The sequence below is a fragment of the Gambusia affinis genome, linkage group LG02 (assembly GCF_019740435.1).
Source record: "Gambusia affinis linkage group LG02, SWU_Gaff_1.0, whole genome shotgun sequence".
Classification (NCBI taxonomy): domain Eukaryota; kingdom Metazoa; phylum Chordata; class Actinopteri; order Cyprinodontiformes; family Poeciliidae; genus Gambusia; species Gambusia affinis.
The window spans coordinates 26,267,608-26,286,235 of record NC_057869.1 but is presented as its reverse complement, the minus strand read 5'-3'; the positions used below and the strand labels follow the sequence as shown (position 1 = coordinate 26,286,235).

General features: G+C 40.9%; 1 protein-coding gene across 6 annotated transcripts in view; it reads left to right on the top strand.

Moving 5' to 3' along the window:
- The window catches only part of LOC122840745 (protein unc-13 homolog C-like), a 150,135-nt gene that overhangs the window by 47,434 nt on the left and 84,073 nt on the right, over nt 1-18,628 (top strand). For all 6 annotated transcript variants that reach the window (XM_044133367.1, XM_044133385.1, XM_044133358.1 and 3 more), the window contains 4 exons: nt 1,959-2,074; nt 3,048-3,211; nt 10,933-11,089; nt 11,523-11,591. In XM_044133367.1, the coding sequence (XP_043989302.1) occupies nt 1,959-2,074; nt 3,048-3,211; nt 10,933-11,089; nt 11,523-11,591 (506 nt within the window). The remainder of the gene's footprint in view (nt 1-1,958; nt 2,075-3,047; nt 3,212-10,932; nt 11,090-11,522; nt 11,592-18,628) is intronic.

Sequence of the window (18,628 nt, the reverse complement as noted above, 5' to 3'; positions counted from 1 at the left end):
AGTGACCCCTGTCCCCCACCGCCGCTGAGTGCCTTTTCAAACTCTCACAGCGAATGCCATCGGCGCCCTCCTCTCTGAGCCTCTTGTGCCCCTCTTCAATCTGGAGATTTATTTTAATTTTAATTTTATTTTTTGCATTTGAAGCTCTGTTCTCTGTCACTTTGTTGTGATGTTACATTTCACTTTCCTGACTCTTGACTAACTATCTCCAGAGGAAATTTGGCCCATTAGACAAGGAGAAGATCTGAGGGCTGTTTCAAGCCCCCGCAGTTGTGAGAACGTTGCGTGTTTAAGATCTTCGTTTGTGCCTGTGTTTGTGTTGTTTGTGTGGGGGTTTTTTTTCTACGCTTCCCGAAACACAAAGTGTTTGTAGATTAAAGCTGTCAAGCTGCTACTAGAGATGTCTTTTATGACTATCAGCTTGAGATGACACTGGTTTGTTTTTATTTTCTAGCAAGTTTAAGGACTTTTACATTGTGACATTGAGAGATTTGTATTTTAATCTCTTAGTGCTTTATATATCTTGGGTTTTTTATGTTGGCAAAGATGGTTAAACGTTGCTTCTCTGACCGGAGATGTTTGCTGTCCTGTTTTCTGTATAAAACATGGTTTTTACTGTAGGACTTTAGAGGATACTTGATGCTTGTCTTGCTCTACCGTCTGCAAGTTCACAAAAATGGAAAAGGCCGTGAAAAGAAAAACAGCTAAGAGGAAGTGTGTTTCAGAAAATGGTAAAAATGCTGTCAGATGAGTGTCGGCCATTTTCCTTTCTCATTTATTTTGTACCCAATGTTTTTTTTGAGGGGGGTTATATTTCTGTTCCATGCAGGATGTTTTGTATTGACCATTTGTCAAATAGCAACTATGTTGGAAAAAATAAAATTCAGAGCCAATTATAATTTTGTACAATCAGTTGTCTCCAATTAAGTTGCACCTTAAGGACCGACTGAGACTTTAGAAACAGTCTCAATCAGTAATAATTAAATACTTAATTATTTATTCATTACTGAGAGTAGCACTGCTGTTTAGTTAAGTTCTAGAAACATAATAACAAATAAAAAAATCTTGTTTCTTAATCCACTGAGTCTGTTTCAATAAAACGTTTTGAAATAAATAATATCTACCAGCAGGTCGATTAAATTGGTTTATTTCTTTGGGTTGCTTCTGTCCCATTGCCGTCACTGTTAGGTTTTTTTTCCTATGGCGATTCTGTATTTGCAGATTCGCATATTTGTGAGTTTTTCCACTGGAACGTGGCTCTAAATTATTATTGAAAGATTTGCCTTTTTTTAAAATGTTTTGTCATAGAGTAAATGAAAAATATATTTTTTTCAAAAATGCAGCTTTAGAAGAAGAAATACCCGAGTGCAATGCTACTTGACACCCTATTGGCTGGTGGTTGCACAACAGTCAACCATTTTCCTTTAAGCTAATTGGCTGTAGTCTCTCTCTGGTGGACACGAGAAAGACTTTATATCAGTGGTCCCCAACCACCGGGCCGGTTCTCAATACTAACGGCGTAAAAAATAATTAAATATGTCCATTCTATGTAGGAGCTTTTATTTTGAAAATCCTAAACCGGTTGCTGTCGGTTACGTCTTGCGCGCCAACATTCAGCAGAATGAGCAAGAAACAACTACATCGGTCTCGATCCTTACAACGTGCACCCCCCACCCCCTTCCGCAGAAAATTTACGAAGGGTTGACCGGTCCGTTGTACTAAAAAGATGATAGCTTATCTTGATTGCCAAGACTGTTTCCACTTTGCATATTAATGCATATTAAGGTATAGTCGGTGGCGCTGAGTGGTGTGGTGGTAGAGCGGGCGCCGCACATACAGAAACTAGTCCTGTATGCGGCCGTCCTGGGTTCAATTCCCAACCGCGAGACCTTCACCGCATGTCTTGGCATTTCGAGAGAATTTCGACTAACGCTCCCCGTCTTTCTCATGTGTAACAGATAAGAGGACCGACAAGTCTGCAGTGTCTGGTGCCATCAGACTCAAGATCAGTGTTGAAATGAAAGGGGAGGAGAATGTGGCTCCCCCTCATGGCCAGTACACGTGTTTGCATGAGGTAAGTAGCAGAAGTGATTTTGTTTCTGCTAAATTTGAGCTCTTGCTCCGATTCAGTCGCTCACGAAGCTTAGCTAGGCCTGGGCTGAGATGAGATCCCTGCAAAAACACAAGATTTTACCAAGTATATTTTGTCCAGTTTCTAGTGTAAATATTTTAATACACCAGAGTTGTGCTGGCGTAAATTTTCAGTAAGATTTAGGCGGTTGTTTTAAATCAATATTTCGTTAATGTTGTTTTAAAAAGTACTGGTTCCACTGGAAGATATTTTGCCCTTACAATAAGACATTTTCCCCGTGCTATAAGTGAAATGATCTACCAGTGGAACTAGCACTGTTTTTAATTCATATAAAGGAATTATTGACTTAAAACAAGCTAATATAGCTTACTGAAAAGTGATTTCCAAGTTAGCTTTGTTCTATTTCATGTTTACTGAGATATTTGGCTAAAAATTAGACAAGCATAATTTTTTCAAGTAGGCCAGATTTAGTATTTTAGCAGAGATAAAATAACAAATTTAAGCTGTAGCTTAAAAATCTACATAATTAAACAGATTTCCTTAAATATACCAAAAACATCAACTATTGATATTGCTTCCAAAATAATATTTTACTATTACAGTTTTAACAATATCTGATGCCCGTTTTTATTTTAATAACGATACACAGCCATATGCGAAGACATAGAACGCATACTATCTAATTTACGTAGTTTGTGATTTCTGCCGGAAAATATTTCCAAATGGCAAAGCATATTTTCCTCGTCTTTCTTGTAAATGAGGGAAAAGAACAGCCACCCTTTCTTCAGCCAGTTGACTGGCAGTGCACATAAAAATTTCGGTTGTTTTGGGACCGTAACTGTAAAACCGCGCAACTGGCCCACGCCCAAAAGTAGCCTAGCATTGAAAACTCTGTTGCAAAAAACATACAAATCTCTTTGTTTTGTTGTCGTTGCCATTGTCTTTTCCTCAACAGAACCTGTTCCACTACCTGACCGAAGTGAAGAGCGGCGGCGTGGTGAAGATCCCGCAGGTGAAAGGGGACGACGCGTGGAAGGTCTACTTTGACGACGTGTCTCAGGAGATAGTGGATGAATTTGCCATGAGATACGGGGTGGAGTCCATCTATCAGGCTATGACGTTAGTACCTCCCTGATCTATGGCCTTTTACCTCATCAATCTGTCATTGTCTTAACGGGCAGAGTGGAGGGGAGCGTGGGACGTTGGGAGGAGAGCTGAAGGAACAGAGGAGTTGTAAAGATGTCTCTTCAGCAGATTCGGAGCAGGGGAAGACAATCGAGCTCCTTCATCCGTTTGATTGATTAGCTGTTGGTTAGTAGAGTGTGGGGGGAGGAGGGGCGGGACTTCAAACCGGCCCCTGTTCGCATTGATCATGGGAACCCGTTAACGGCCTCGTTTCCCCCTCTGGCTGTCTCTCTGATCAAGTGTTACCTTGGCCTTCCATAAATGTCGATTTACTTGTTTTTTCCTTCCATTCCCTCAAAGAGACATGAAAAACTCTACTTTACCAAATAAATTATAGCTAACTATTGATCGCTGACATGTAATGATTTTGTTGAAGTCACGAGTTGATGCTGCAGAAGTAACCGTCATACATGTACCTCAATTTCTAGTGATTCGTTTTGCTTAATTTTTTTGTTTGTTTGGGACTTGAATCACACTTTGAAAAGTTTGTCTCTGTAATGTATGTTGACTATTTACTCGTTTCTACCATTGAGTGGCTGATAAAATTGGTTAATTTAGAAGCAATCCTCTATTTTCAGACCACTGATCAGAACAGCACTGGGATCATTTGGCCGTTTCCCTGGAGCTTTACGCTGCTCATTCATCTACGTCACTGTGGCTGCACGTTTTTTTTTTCCCAATTATTTGAATGCTTAAAGGATGATTTAGGTCCTTCAAATTATGACTATCAGTTGGCATTAATATCCTCCATTGTGATATTTTGTTGTCTTTTTAAAAGCTTCGTTTTTTTCTCTTAGTTTTGTCGATTCTTGTAGTAGAAGTATTATATTTTTAGTTTACAGCAAACTTGCATATTTAGTCAGAGCACTTGTATTCAAACCTCCTGAAAGTTTCAATAACTGAAGCGGAAGAGGTTAATTTACTTAATTTAGCTTTTAATCTATTAAAATACGACTTAAATTGTTTTTACAAGTCTTGTTACGTATGCGAGTCAAATTGTTCTACACAAAGGTTTTGTAACTTTAACACCTAAGCTGTAGATACCTGGAAGTTCAAGGCGCAGGTTTTAGCTAACTACTAACATGAATGTTTTCAAGCCTAAAGGATATTCATCTATAATGAAAATAGTTAACAACACAGCATAAATGGATTGATTTAAATAGTTTAAAGTCACAGGACATCCAGTTTCAGGAGTATAACGCTTTAGGAGATTTGTATGGAAAGCTAATCTTGTGACAGATTTATTTTTTCCTATCACCTCCCTGCTACTTCAGTCACAAACTTCAGATTGAAATGTATAGCTAAAAGTTTGAAAGTACACATCATGGAGCAAACGAATGCCAACAGTACATTTCTTAAAAATATCATCTACAAGGAAGAAGCAACAAAATTACGAATTTAAGATGAAAATGTAACCTAAGCCCTTCTATTGAAAGTGTAAATGCAACTACCTCTCCTTTTCAGGCCTAAAATTATGATAATTTGTTTCTTTAATTGCTTTTGAGGACTTTGTAGAAATCCTGTTCAGCATAGTGTTCACATCTTAGAGGAGGGATAGACATTTTGAACGCTGCTAGCAGCCTTTTTTTTTTTTTTCTAGTTTTCTCCTGGTAAATGTAGTTTGGTAGGCAGTACTAGCCACTAACTTTGCAATCAGTAACTTCTTGCTCTTATTTGGACTGCCATCAGAATTCATGTAAAAAAATATTTTTAGAGCTGAAGCAAAACAAATGAACAATGCACTTTACTATTCTAAAATCTTTAAAATGTTGGAAACATGGAGCACTTTTCTCACCTCCGGGTGACTAAAGATGTTGCATTAGCAAGTCTTTTAAAACCTTGTGTACTTAACCATGTTTCAGAGTTTTATTACCCATTTCCCATTAGGCCCTGAGCATATTTGATTCTCCTCACAGCAGCTCCTTTATCAATCGGCCTGCTTTCCCTGTAGGGCCATCATGTCATTGGCTTTCCTGTTAGCTCTGCAAAGCTGCTTTTAACAATCTCTAATCCGTCTCAATAAAAAAATAAATAAAAAAAAAAACAGAAAAAAACCCATCTCTCATTAATAGCCACAAGAAATGAGTGCAGCTGCTGCAGCATTACAAATAATAATCCGATATCACTAAGCAGAATAATCACTCTTTTGGTAGAATTTCTGTTTAATCTCCCACTAAAAGAGTGAAAAAGTTTGCAAAGGTAATGTAATAAAAACTCTTAAATGAATGTCTCTAGAGGTTACCAAAGTAATCCCAATTCCAGATGTATAACAGATTTTTGTTCCAAACTTCCTAACTTAAGTATATTCTAACTGCGTGCAGAAAAAAAGTAAACTGGTAGGACTTTTGATTCACAAAACCAAGTAAGTCGGAAAGCTTTATTTACATAGCACCTTTTACGGGTCAGAAACCACAAAGTGTTTTACAAAATACAAGTCAGAATATAAGAACGCAGAAAATGTGGCATAAAACAAAAATAACACTAATTAAAAAGCACTCTAAAGAAATGTGCTTTTTAAAAGTTGGAATTCAACATAAATGGCCACGTCAGCCTATGAATGCATCAGGATTCAACAGGACAATATCCACAAACAAGCAACGTCTACATCCCCCGCTAATGATTAATGTCAGGAATCCTCCCACCTCAATCTGATGGAAAACTCATACGGTGTCATCAAACATGAAAGGCAAAACCAAGAAACGCAGAGAACATGAAGAACCTGGTAATACCTGTTCACAGCTGACAGAACTTGGTCGACTCCGTTCGACGCAGTTCACAAAAATACTGCCTACACCGCTAAATATTAGCTCCGTAAGTCACAGAATATGTTCATCTTGAAGCATTTTAATGTTTTGGTTTTTTTACAGTAAATACTTCACTTTGTTAATAAAACCCATTTTTTCAAACATCCTTATTACTTTCTGTTGCTTGGAAACAGATTTTCCCCTCGTACTATGATATAAAACAGGATGCTTAGTGTTCCCAGGACATTTGCGTGTATGGAAATTGAAGCGGATATAATAATTGAGGCTTTAATCACTATTTTAAAATTTGCTGCTACGCTTTTCAACGCAAACATACATCATCTCCTTTGCTGCTTCGTTACGCTGTGCAGTTTTTTGGGGGGGTTTTTTTGTTTTGTTTTGAGAAGGAGTTGTTGTTTCGGGTGTGGTGTTTGACGCGTGCTGGGCTGTTTTGATTGTCTTGAGTCCAGAGAAGCGGCGCAGGGAGGGGGGGTTGGGGTGTGGGCTCGTTACCGGCTCCATCAGGTGGAGTTAATGCTCCGGGCCACAATCTTGTTCAGAATCGCTGTTTCTCTCCGGAGTGTTTATTACGCTTCCTCGGGAATGTGTGACTGTCCTCACATTCAATTACAATTTGCTTTGCTTTCATCAAAAAGCCTCGACTCTCAGTCACTCCTAACATGACTGCTGCATAAATCGGAGCAGCTGTAAGGAGTCACTCTCTCTCTCTCTCTCTTCCCCCCCCCCCACACACCCACTGTAAGAACTGCAAACGTGCACTCCTTCATTATCCCTCATCTCTCCCCACCAGCTGCCCTCACCTCCTAACCCTCACTCCTCATTTCGTAATATCTTTTCTCATTTCTCTCCCCCTCACTCCATGCTGTCGGAAACCCTAATATCCCACACGAAGGCGCTCTCGTTGGCCGCCGAAGACCGTAGCAGGGAAGCCACCGGGTTACACAATGCGACCCGTCTCGACAATTGGCTCAGGAAATCCAGCTCTAAAAGCATCATGGGAATTCGGCGGATGCCATCATCACTCTCTCCCGCATCGCTCTCTTAGCTCGCCTTACTCCAAGTGCTGCTGGGTAATTTGGAGGCTGAAAGCAGAGTAATTAAATAGGCCTTCCAATGAGAACATATTTGTGTTTGTGTGTGTGTGTGTGTGTGCGTGTGTGTGTGTGTGGGTGGGTGGACTGCACTCAGAAAAGGGAAGGGAATCTATAATCGTTACCCCACATAACTCTGTGCATTCATGAGGCAATGACTCACTCTGTGCGAGATATTCTTGGTCTTGAAACCTGTTCTCATTTCCCCATCCGGCACCCGGCATCGCAGCGCCGCTTTAAAATATTTATAGAGAAACATGCTACAACCATCATCGGGTTTGTGTAAAAAAGATTGTCTTTCGTGTGATGAGTAAACGCGAGCCTCAAAATAAACTTTGCTCAGCCTTCAGTTTTCTGCGTTCAGTGTCTCAAACATTCAGGTGTTTGGTAGCTGCGGGTCATGCCGGAGGCACATAAGACGCTTCGGATGTGTGTTGTTTACTTAAACAATAAAGAAAGTATTATCTCTACGTTTTCTTGGTGCAGGGTGTTATCTGTAATAATTAGACTGAGTTTCCTCTGAATGCAAAAGGAAGAATCTGTCAGGATTCATGACGCGGCTTGTAAAGCAGCACGATTGTTTGGAGTTGTTCAAAGGAATCTGCGCTCTTCACTCATTAAAGCACAATATCTCTTAAAGCAAGAAATGTGCCAGGTTGGAGTCTTTGCACGGTTCTCAGTACTAACCGTAAACATCGGTGTATGTGCGTATACCCTTTGAAAAGGTAGACTGTTACCGTAACTTTGACATTTTCAAAATGCTGAAACCTATCCAAACTATCATGTTTCATGAAAGAAAGAGGCTGGAAAGCTCAGATGGATGAAGCAGAAAAACTTTGCCATGGCACATTCAGTCTTCCTGTTATCTCCTGAACCTGCTTAGTTTTTGTTAGGGGGGCCAGAGGGGCTTCTTTCATGAACCCAAAACGACAAGACCCACTCTGAGATGCCTCTGGTTTTCCATAATTTTACAATCAATCCGACGATGTGCATGTTCATGTCAACTTTCAAAAATCAGGCCAGCACAGCCACATTTCATAGTTGAGTGTACCGATTGCAGACATTTCTTAAGACAGATTCCTTCATTTCCCACAACCCAAGTGGATACGCGTAAGCTTGACGAGCAAGTCGGGTGCCTAGCTCCGTTGGTTTTCTCCACCTGCAGCCGCCGTACGCCTGTTAGCGCAGCACAAAGTTGCAGTCTGGCTGATGCACGTCCTCGCGACTGTCTCAAACTTATCGTCTTGGTGTTGCACACAACACAGTTTGATGTCAACACCATTTCCCTCTGAGCTGTTTATTGTTGGAACACTGAGTACGCAGTCGTAAAACTTTACCTTTGGCCAGACATTAAGTCTGCATTGAGCACACGCAGACCTCTGCAGAGTGAAGTACTCCGGAGTGTCTGGGTGTCCTTAAGAGTGGCCGATATATAGAGATGCGTTGGACACCTCACTTTCTAAAAGTTTTTATTTTTATATGTTTAGTTCCTATTCTCAAACATCACCGCTACTGAGAAAAAGCTCCATAGGTTGTGTCTAGTGATGTGCCTATATAATACCAGAGTGGCAAGAAATGATTTTTGTCCAATATGCTGAGTGCAGAGGTGTTTTCTGTGTGTTTTCACCTCAAATCTGTCTGTAATCAATACATCACGCAGACAAGCTTCAACGCCAGTTTACTCCTACGCAATCCAGCTGATTTGGGGCTTTGACTTCCTCGCTTGACAAGTCAGAGGCCTGTCGATAGAAAGTTCACTTTGAACACGCTTCCCACCTTTGCCCTTTCACCCAACGCACATAAATACCAAAACGTAGGGGTCTAAACTACCTGTTATCTTGTCCTCCAAGTAAATGTAGCTTCCTTTTAAATAGCTTCTCCATTAACCTGGGTTCGTTTTGAAGAGCCAGAGAGTGTCAACGTTGGCGCATCCCGTTAACGCTAGCAGGTCCACCAGTCCTGGCTGGTCTGGTTGAAAACTTCCCACTCATCTCATTGAAGATCTCTTGCTAAAAGCCACACATTTTAGCTTCAGGAATCCACGTCTTAGTAGAAATCCCTGACAGCTTTACTGTGAGAAACATAGCAGCGACGATTGGCTTAAACGTGCTAATAACAGCTTTTGGATTCGTTTGGAGTAAAATAAAAACAGTTTAGAAGGTGTTGACTTCCAGAGGAAAATTGAAATCCCTCCCTTAGACAGATGAACTCTCTTCACACCTTGACATCCTACTCTGACAGCTCACACTTGACCTTGATGGGCTAATGACCCCACAAGAGGTTTAATGCCCAGGGCTCCCTCTTACTATCAGTTAAAATAATAATAAAAAAAAGCCTCTTGAATGAAAAAAAAGAAAGATTTGTCTTCAGTGAACTCGAGTGTGTCCGGTTTGCTTTGTTTAGCTCTCAGGATGACTGATTATCTGCACAGCGATGCAATTCTTCCCCATACAGTGGGAGGTCTGAATGTCTCCGAGTTAAAAAGCAGCAGACACAGAAGAAAGATTAAGCGTTTGAAGGATAAAGCCTCTTTCAAGATGCATCACTGTGTGAATGTCTAAATTAATACAAAGAAAAGGAAACTGTGTTTTTTTTGTTTTGTTTTTTTAGCTTCCAGCCTTCTTGACGTTTTGGTTCATGCATTATTCCATACATTATTCCTTGTTGTTTCTCTGCCTTGAACATTTTCATGCGTTATGAGGCTGTGACATTATATTTTAGAAATAATAATAATAATGGCAAAAAAATTCCACAGATATTAAAAGGTATATGATGGTTTTTAAAATTATTGTACATTATTGATGCAGATGTATATGGCATCTAATCAATGCTTTTGAGAACAAGGTTTTGCTCTAATTATTGCTGCAAGTACTCTGAGGAAGATTGGAGTTAGGTCTGGACTTTGACTGGGCCAATCTAAAACATGAATATGTTTCGATTTGAGCCATCGTATTGTAGCTCTGCCTGCATCTTTAGACTGAATCATCTTTCCAACCAGCTTTGCTGTTCATTCTCCCACAGAATGAGTCTGCCACCATCATGTTTCACATTAGGGATGATGTGTGTTCTCCGATTAATATTCTACTTTCTTGGCCTGTGAGGTTAAGCACAAAGTCCTTTACAAATACTTCGTTGATATCCTGCTGATGTCGAAGAACTCTAGATAAGAAATTAATTTAAAATCAGACGCGAATAAGCTCTTTCACAGCAGAAATCATGGCAGTGACTAATGTAAACAGTTGCATGACATCTGATTTTACTTCAGCCATAACACCGGTGCTCATCAAAGAAGACGTTGGCATCTTTTTCAGTCATCGGAGTGGCTACGTATGTGACGTTTTGGGGAAATTGCCATCGGCAGTTTTTCAGAAAAGCGATGGTATTCTGCTCTGCTGTATTTACATTACTGTCATTGAACGTCTCGCGAGTGGACTCTATTTACCAGTGACTTAATTTGTATAGGCGGTTAGCGGCAATGTCATTTCATTAGGTGACAGAATCGGCGAGAGTGATTTAACAGCGTATGATAATTTTCCGAATTGAAAACCTCGCGTCCTGCCATTATGACTCAATGTCCATCATGTTAAACTCCGACGGTGTTCATTGACGTTTGCGTCTGTAGTTTGTCCAAAAGGTGAAAAGGGTTCTTGACATGAGAATGGCTTTGCGTGCGTCTCTCAGTGCAGTATTTCTTCACGTGGTCGTCGTCTGTTTCTTGGCAGCGGAAGGATAAAAGCGTTTCTCTTCGACTCTCTGAGACACTTACAGTAAGCTGATAGCTGTTTGTTCTCCTCTGCAGGCATTTCTCCTGTCTGTCTGCCAAATACATGTGTCCCGGCGTACCCGCCGTGATGAGCAACCTGCTCGCCAACATCAACGCCTACTTCGCTCACACGACCACCACCACCACCACCACCGCCTCTGCGTCTGACCGCTTCGCCGCCTCCAACTTTGGGGTGAGTGTTTTTTTCTTCTTCTTCTTTTCTTCTGCCGCTGGATTCTCAGTTTTCTTTTTCTTTTCTTTTATTTTTTTTAAACAAGCTTGTTAAACGTTCTGGCCTTTTCCTGACACCTTTGTGTTTTTGTGCTAGTTTACGTTTAACATTCTAAAAGGAATTTCTACTCCTTAAAATCAAAACTATTTGGCACGCCTCCCGAAGTCATACATTCAGATATTTTAATAAGCTAATGTTGCAAGACCCCAAATAATATTTTCGGGCTCCGAGCCGAGTCTGGCAGCCTCGCTAAACAACTGCATTTTACTCCAAGAAGTACGAATGAATCACGGCAGACAGGCAACACCACAGTCCAGGCGCTGTTATAAATTTTATATTTTTTTGGCATGGTGCTTTGGGTGGAAGCTGAATTATTGAATTCTGATCCTAACAGAGGGAAAAATTCGTCAAATTGCTGGACCAGCTGCATAATTCTCTGAGGATCGACCTTTCGAAATACCGGGTATGTAAGAATTTTTTTTTTTCCTTTTTAAAAAAAAAATAATTGGTGTTTACATGTGTGTGTGCAAAATTATTTGTGTCATTTTTGACATTTTCAACATTTAAACCTTGAAAAATGACAAGCGACTGCCGTGTATTTCTGTTGTATCCGTGCTTTAAGAACGTATTCATGTCCATTTATGTTCTTTTTTTCCCCCCACATCTTGTCTTTAAACTGTGCTGTGGTTGTATGTATTCGCCCTCCTGCTTTGTTACTGTGTGGAACCGCTGCAGTTACAGCAGCAAGTCTTTGTCTGCGTCAGAGTTGCACAGGTAAAAACTGAGATTTTTGCCCTTTTATGCAAAATTGCTCCAAATCAGATTAGATAGGGAAGATTTGCGAACATCAATTTTAACACTACTATTCTCTACTGGATTTAATAGACTTTCTCTGGTTGTTGATTGGTTTTGTTCTGCTGGAGGGTGAACTTCACCCACAACATCTTTTGACATTCAGCACTGTCCATCTGATCAGCTTCCTCATCCCCACAGCACAACACTGCCACCACCGTGTTTTCCTCTGGCGAGTACACAGAGTAATTTGCAGGTTTAGATGGCACTCTTTCACATCCGCTCACTTTTAAAGTAATAATAGAAAATGCAATAAAACAGTAAAATCTACTCATGCCCCACTTTTCAGGTTGTTTATTTTCAAAAGAAAATAAAACTTTGTGCTGTTTTATATCCACACCGCTATTAGACATAACCTTTAAAAGGATCTGTCACGTCAAAGCTTAATAAAATAGAATAAAATATGCGGCTACAGTGGGACTAAATGTAAAACCGCCCAAGAGGTGTAAGTGCTTGAATGTGCAGCCTTTGGTTGTTTTTTTTTTGTTTTTTTTAGCCGCTTGGAAAAGTGGAATCTGTATGCTTACATTACAATTTTTTTTTGTGCTAAAATATGATGTATAAAACAGCAGCACACGTCGGTAGTGCCAGTGCATGATCGTTGCCAGTTACGGCTCTTCTGCAGAAGCAGAGGGTGTGATAAACGCCGAGGATAAGGGTTGTTGTTTCGTACTAAAAATTCGAATTGAGACGAATTGCTCCGCAAATGCCTCCGCAAACCCGCCGGACGCTGACGCCGTTAAGCAAACGACATCCGCTGATGTGTGATTTGGAATATATATGTTGCCGCAACGCTGGTAAAAAAAAAAAAAAAAAGAGGAGATTTTGCAACTGCAGCGTGGTGGTGAGAGGCAGTCATGTTTCCCTCCCAGCTATAGGGGCTCTAATGTTTGTGGTTGAGCTGCAGTGTCATCATTAATTGCTAGTTACTCACCACACACACCGTGCAGGAGCCGTAAACAGGAGCTGATGCACACGCTGCTGCGAAGTAGGAAACTTTAACGTCCTGCAGCGGGGAAGCAGCTCTTCCAGTGGGAATCGCCCGCCGGTGATTATCTCAAGAATATTTACCAGAGCAACATATCACATAGCAGCTCGCTGTGTGTGGGGTTGTACGTGCGTGTTACCTGATACCTGAAGTTAATCCAGTGCAATAACAAATCTTTATGGGATATAACAACTTTTATTGAATGGGTTATCTGAAAACAGAGAGGTATTGATCCATGACTGCAAAATTATCCATTTGAAAGTCTGTAATGGCATTTTCGAAGCCGTACGTGCTGCGTTGTAGGGAAACGCGTGTAACCTCAAGCTCACACCGACTGGGAGAAATATTGTCACTTTATAAGGCGTCGTAAAAGGCCGTCGCCCAGCGGGGTCACTCTCACTTGTTAGCCCATATATGGGATGACACCGGTTCATTTGTCATGGCCATTAGTTCAGTGATTGCTGTTGAGTGATAAGCTTCAGGGAGCACCTCTCTGCGCTTAATTATGCCGCTTTATATAGGATTTTCTGGTTGACTTGTTACAAAAATGGCAGGAATGTGTTTGATTTAACCTGCTGTCACCTTCATGTATTAATATGATGAATTCTCAGGCTGCACGGTGTGGCGCTGTCGCCGCCCCTCACGTGACATGTAGCCTTTATTTTCTATCATCTTGTTCATCGACGGATAAGATCCATCGGCTGAGGTTAAACAGTGGCAGGTCGGCGCCGGGATGTTTTGTGCAAACAGGATTCCAGAGTAGCCAAGTCTTTATGACGTAAAAGATGAGAGGAAGTTCATCGTTTGAAAGTTTTACTTAAGGAGAGTTATGGAGAATGTGAGGATTTTTTTTTATTTTTAATTTTTACACTTGTGGAAAAATTATATTCACGTAACCAAGAAAGTTTTTTGTTGCCAAGACTCGACGCTGCAAACTACTGTTGAATATGTGCATTTTTTTTTTCCGTTTCTATAATAAATCACTTGAGTTGGGACTGACTTAACTTCAAACAGTGAGAAGGCAAAAAGAGACAGAGAGTAAAAGAGAGAGATTAATCACACTCTAGCGCTTTAATTAATCACAATTAATCACTATGCCTAACTTTTTAGACTTGAAATGTAAAAAATAATTACATTAAAAAAAAAAGATTGAAGTCTAACATCTTAGTTTCCCAAACTTTCACCCTCAGGAAGGTTTAAAGAAGCAATTTTGCTTCAAACTTAATTTAGAAACGTTGAGCTTTACCGGAAGAATATTTCATCATCATAATAAGTAGGCTACGTACTACCTTGATTTTATCCAAACGCTGATCGCAAGTGAAATTTATCTCTGAGTACATCAGTCTGACTCTCCTCTCTCATCCTTTCACACACATTTTCAACTCTGCATTGTTGACCGCAGCACAACACCGTGAAACGTGCTTCTGTGAACTAGCTAACCCTAGTGTGCTAGTCTCTCGAGCTAGCTAACAGTAGGGTTAGCTAGTCACTCTAACTAGCTCATCCTAGTCTCTGTAGGATTTTTTAAAGGTTTTTTTTAAGTCAAAATAGGTAAACGGTAACACGTTACTATTGACAGCCCTTTCTGCTCATGGAAATTAATGTAAAGAATTGTTGTAAAGAACTTCATTTTCCAGAATAATCCCTAAACACTTAATCCTGTTAGACAGTCATACCCGGCCTGTATCTTTCTTCTCACACACTGTTCTATATATATATATATATATATATATATATATATATATATATAAAAATTCCCTTCTCACCCACCGCGGGTGGTGATTCTTCTTCTTCTTAGCTCGGGTCCTCTACCAGAGGCCTGGGAGCTTGAGGGTTCTGCGCAGTATCTTGGCTGTGCCTAGGACTGCACATTTCTGAACTGAGATGTCTGATGTTGTTCCTGGGATCTGTTGTAGCCACTGTTCCAGTTTGGGGGTGACTGCCCCGAGGGTCCCGATGACCACAGGCACCACTGTGGTCTTCACCTTCCAGGCCCTCTCCAGTTCCTCCCTTATATATATATATATATATATATATATATATATATATATGTATATATATATATATATATACACACACATGGTTTGAATTCATCTCCTGCTCATTCATTTGTTCCTCTGAAGAGCAGATATTACAGTATGCAGACACAATCTTGCACACGCTGTGTGCACAGCGTTGTGTTTGTTTCCCCGCTGACAGCATGACAGTAAGCTGAAGCTGAAGGATGACCCAGTCACCTTTAACGTGGCACATAAAGCAACACGTTGTCGACTCGAGGGGGTCGGGCAGCACTTTTGTTCCTGTGTTCTGAGCAACAGTGTGAAGTCCCCAGTGATTACAGAACAGCAGGTATGACTGACGAAAGACGTTTTTTCCACGACGGGCTGAAGTCGCTAATAGTGGGGGTACGATTACGAGGACTTGGCAACGGATGAAGAAGAAATAGGGATGACAGAGAAGGAGAAGGGGGTTAAGTGAAGGAGAGAAGGCCCCCGCTATCGTCACACGGCCCCGGCTGTCTGTCTGCGAGAGAAAAGCCGCAACATATCACATTGCGTTCACCTGCCAGCCCTTCCCTGCTGCTCTCTTGTCAAAGTCGCCACAGACCAGCAGTTCACGCACGCCCGCTCATCCGCAAGCCCTGCCGTTCTTTGTTTTGTGTTTTTTCTTTCCGTGGCGTCCCGCAGAGCCGACCTGCCACTATTCTGCCATAATAAGATTCAGATCTGGCTGCTCCGCTCACTCACCATATGGATTTCCCTATAATGTCATTCTGAGGGAGATTGAGTTTGCTTTTGTAAAACAGAGGGGCTTGAATCAGCAGAGAGAGGGAGCCGGGAGTGCAGCTGTCGCTCCACATTTGACCACATATGCATTTTTTTTTTCCGTCCTCCTCCTTCTCCTTCAGCTTTGCTCCCGACGGCGCTGACGCATGGTGACACCTTGTATAGCAAATCTCTGCTAGCTGGGATTTTGCAAGTCTCTCTGGGTAGAGCATTAAATCGCTGGGTGGGGGGGGAAGCAGGATTCACAAAGCAGCGTGGTCTTCGCCAAGTTTTTTTTTTTTTTTTTTGCAGCGGGTTTATGCGAGCCGTTTGTTTATTTCCGCACTTGGAAGCAGATTTAGAATCTAACTACAGACAGAAACAAACATGAACCAACAAGTGCAGCAAATGAGAGCAACTTGCAAGAATCTGGTATCAGGAAACAGTTCTTTAGCCACAAACACAACAAATGGAATACAATCATTAAAGAAATATTAAAAAAGTTAAATTTTTAATAACAAACAACTCCAGGTACTATACTGATAAGACCCTCCTTAAAGAAGGAGGAACTAGATAGATAGATATAGATAGATAAACACACAGACAGACATATACTTTTACTCCCCATTTGGAAATCATGCCCGTCCAACACAATTTTGACAATTCATTCCCCCCAAAAACAACTTTAACAAAAATATCAAGCACATCCATCCATCCATCCATTTTCTTTACACCCTTCTTCCCTAAATGGGATCGGGAGGGTTGCTGGTTCCTCTCCAGGTGCGTTCCGGGCGAGAGGCGGGGTCACCCTGGACAGGTCGCCAGTCTGTCGCAGGGCAACACAAAGACTTACAAGACAAACAACCATGCACACACACACTCACACCTAGGGAGAATTTTAGAGAAACCAATTAACCTGACAGTCATGTTTTTGGACTGTGGGAGGAAGCCGGAGAACCCGGAGAGAACCCACGCATGCACAGGGAGAACATGCAAACTCCATGCAGAAAGATCCCCGGCCGGGAATCGAACCCAGGACCTTCTTGCTGCAAGGCAACAGCTCTACCAACTGCGCCACTGTGCAGCCCAATATCAAGCACATTTATTGCAAAAAAGATCATTTTTAGATTCTGCTGGGTAGCTTCTGTTTTTCATAAAACCACCTGAAAGTGTCTCCCTTCCTTCTGCTCTGCTTTCAGCCGTTGGTACTTTTTGTCCGGGGCCATCCACATAACAGATATGTAGCTTTGCTCTTTCAGAAAGTGAGACTCTCTTTCTGAGGCTTTAAATTTCATTGAAATAGAAAGACTTTCCTTTAAATTCATGCAGACAAACTCATTTAAATGTGGGCTAGCCAAAAGATGCTACTTGATCTCCTATTTTAGGTCAGATCTGTATGCAAACCTTATTTCAGATTTAAACAAATGCACAATGTTTGCACACATTTAGCACCTTTTCATCCTTCCAAGAAATATCAGTGTTTGAAGAAAACACTGAGGAATTTGGTCTGTTGGTTTAGTTTGGTTTAGTATTTGCCCCATTTTCTTAAAAAGGAGTTCAGGGATTTTTACAGTGACACAATTCTGGTTTGCTGATTTAACGTTTTTTTTGTTGTTTTTTTTTTGCTTCCTATACTGATAAAGAGAAAGCAAACCACAAATCCTTCCAGTTTCACAATTATCCCCGTTTTCTCATCCTCACAAGAAAGGAGCAGGAGAGAAAACATAATTTTATCGTTTCTCGAGGAAAGAATTGTTTGGGAAACAAAAGCTTCGTCTGCACAGAAAGTATTTGGGATTATCTAGTTCTTTGCTGAACAAAACCTGCGTAATCCAGATCTTGCCATCTGAAATGCATGATAGACAATGTGGGGAATCCCACCAGAATAGATGGTTGAATGTGTAAAGTTTTTGCTGGTTGAAAGACAAAAGAACGAGCTACAAAAGAACCCTATTTACGGCACCATTGATGAGTATTTGCAATGAGAGACGAGGAATTCTCTGCTTTACGCAGAAGTGGGTCACGGTGGCTGCAGCTATTTGCATCTGAGTCATCATGCCTCCCTCTGTATCCGTTTTCCTTCTTTTCTTTTCTTTTTTTTTACAGGAGATCCCTCGAGTTTCCCAGTTCAGATGAGACCACCACACGCGCACGCTGGTTCCGCTTTGAATCCTGCAGAGTTTTATGTCGGTTGAACAATCTTATTAACCACAAAACACACAGCTATCGGAGCGCTGTCTCAGATCAAATATACCCATAAACACTCAGTGGATTCAAACAAGAATACGACTACATAAATGTTTGGAAATACTACTCGGCAGAAAAGTGTTACGTGTTACAGTTTTGGGTTAAGAACATATTTTGTAGCTGATATTTTGAACAATTATTCAGTTCAATAACTTAACAAAAACAATTCACAACAAAACGAATTAAGTAAATAACCAACTAAACTTATATTCAATCCAATTACTACTTAATGCAGCGTATTCATTTTTGAGACTAAAACCAGTGATCTTGTCACATCACAAAATCACCACAAACTTCAATCTACGTTACTGACTGAAGAAGACACTTTGGTAAAAATGAGACCAAGCATAACATTTTTTTTTTTTTTTTTGGTCTAAAGAAAAACTTCTACTGCTCTTTATGCTCGGTGCTGGCAGAATCACGGTGTGGGATTTCCTTCCCTCCCGCCCCCAGCAGGGACAGAGTTGATAGGAAAGTACATGAAGTCCTGAGGCCGAGGTTCACCTTCAGGAATGCACAGAGCACTGCCAGATGATGGAATAGTTTGGCTTAAATCATATTCATATGTTAAAATGGAGCAGGAAAGGTCCAGAACTACATTAAAATGGCATGTCTGTGGCGTAACTGAGATGTTTTACAGTCAGTAGT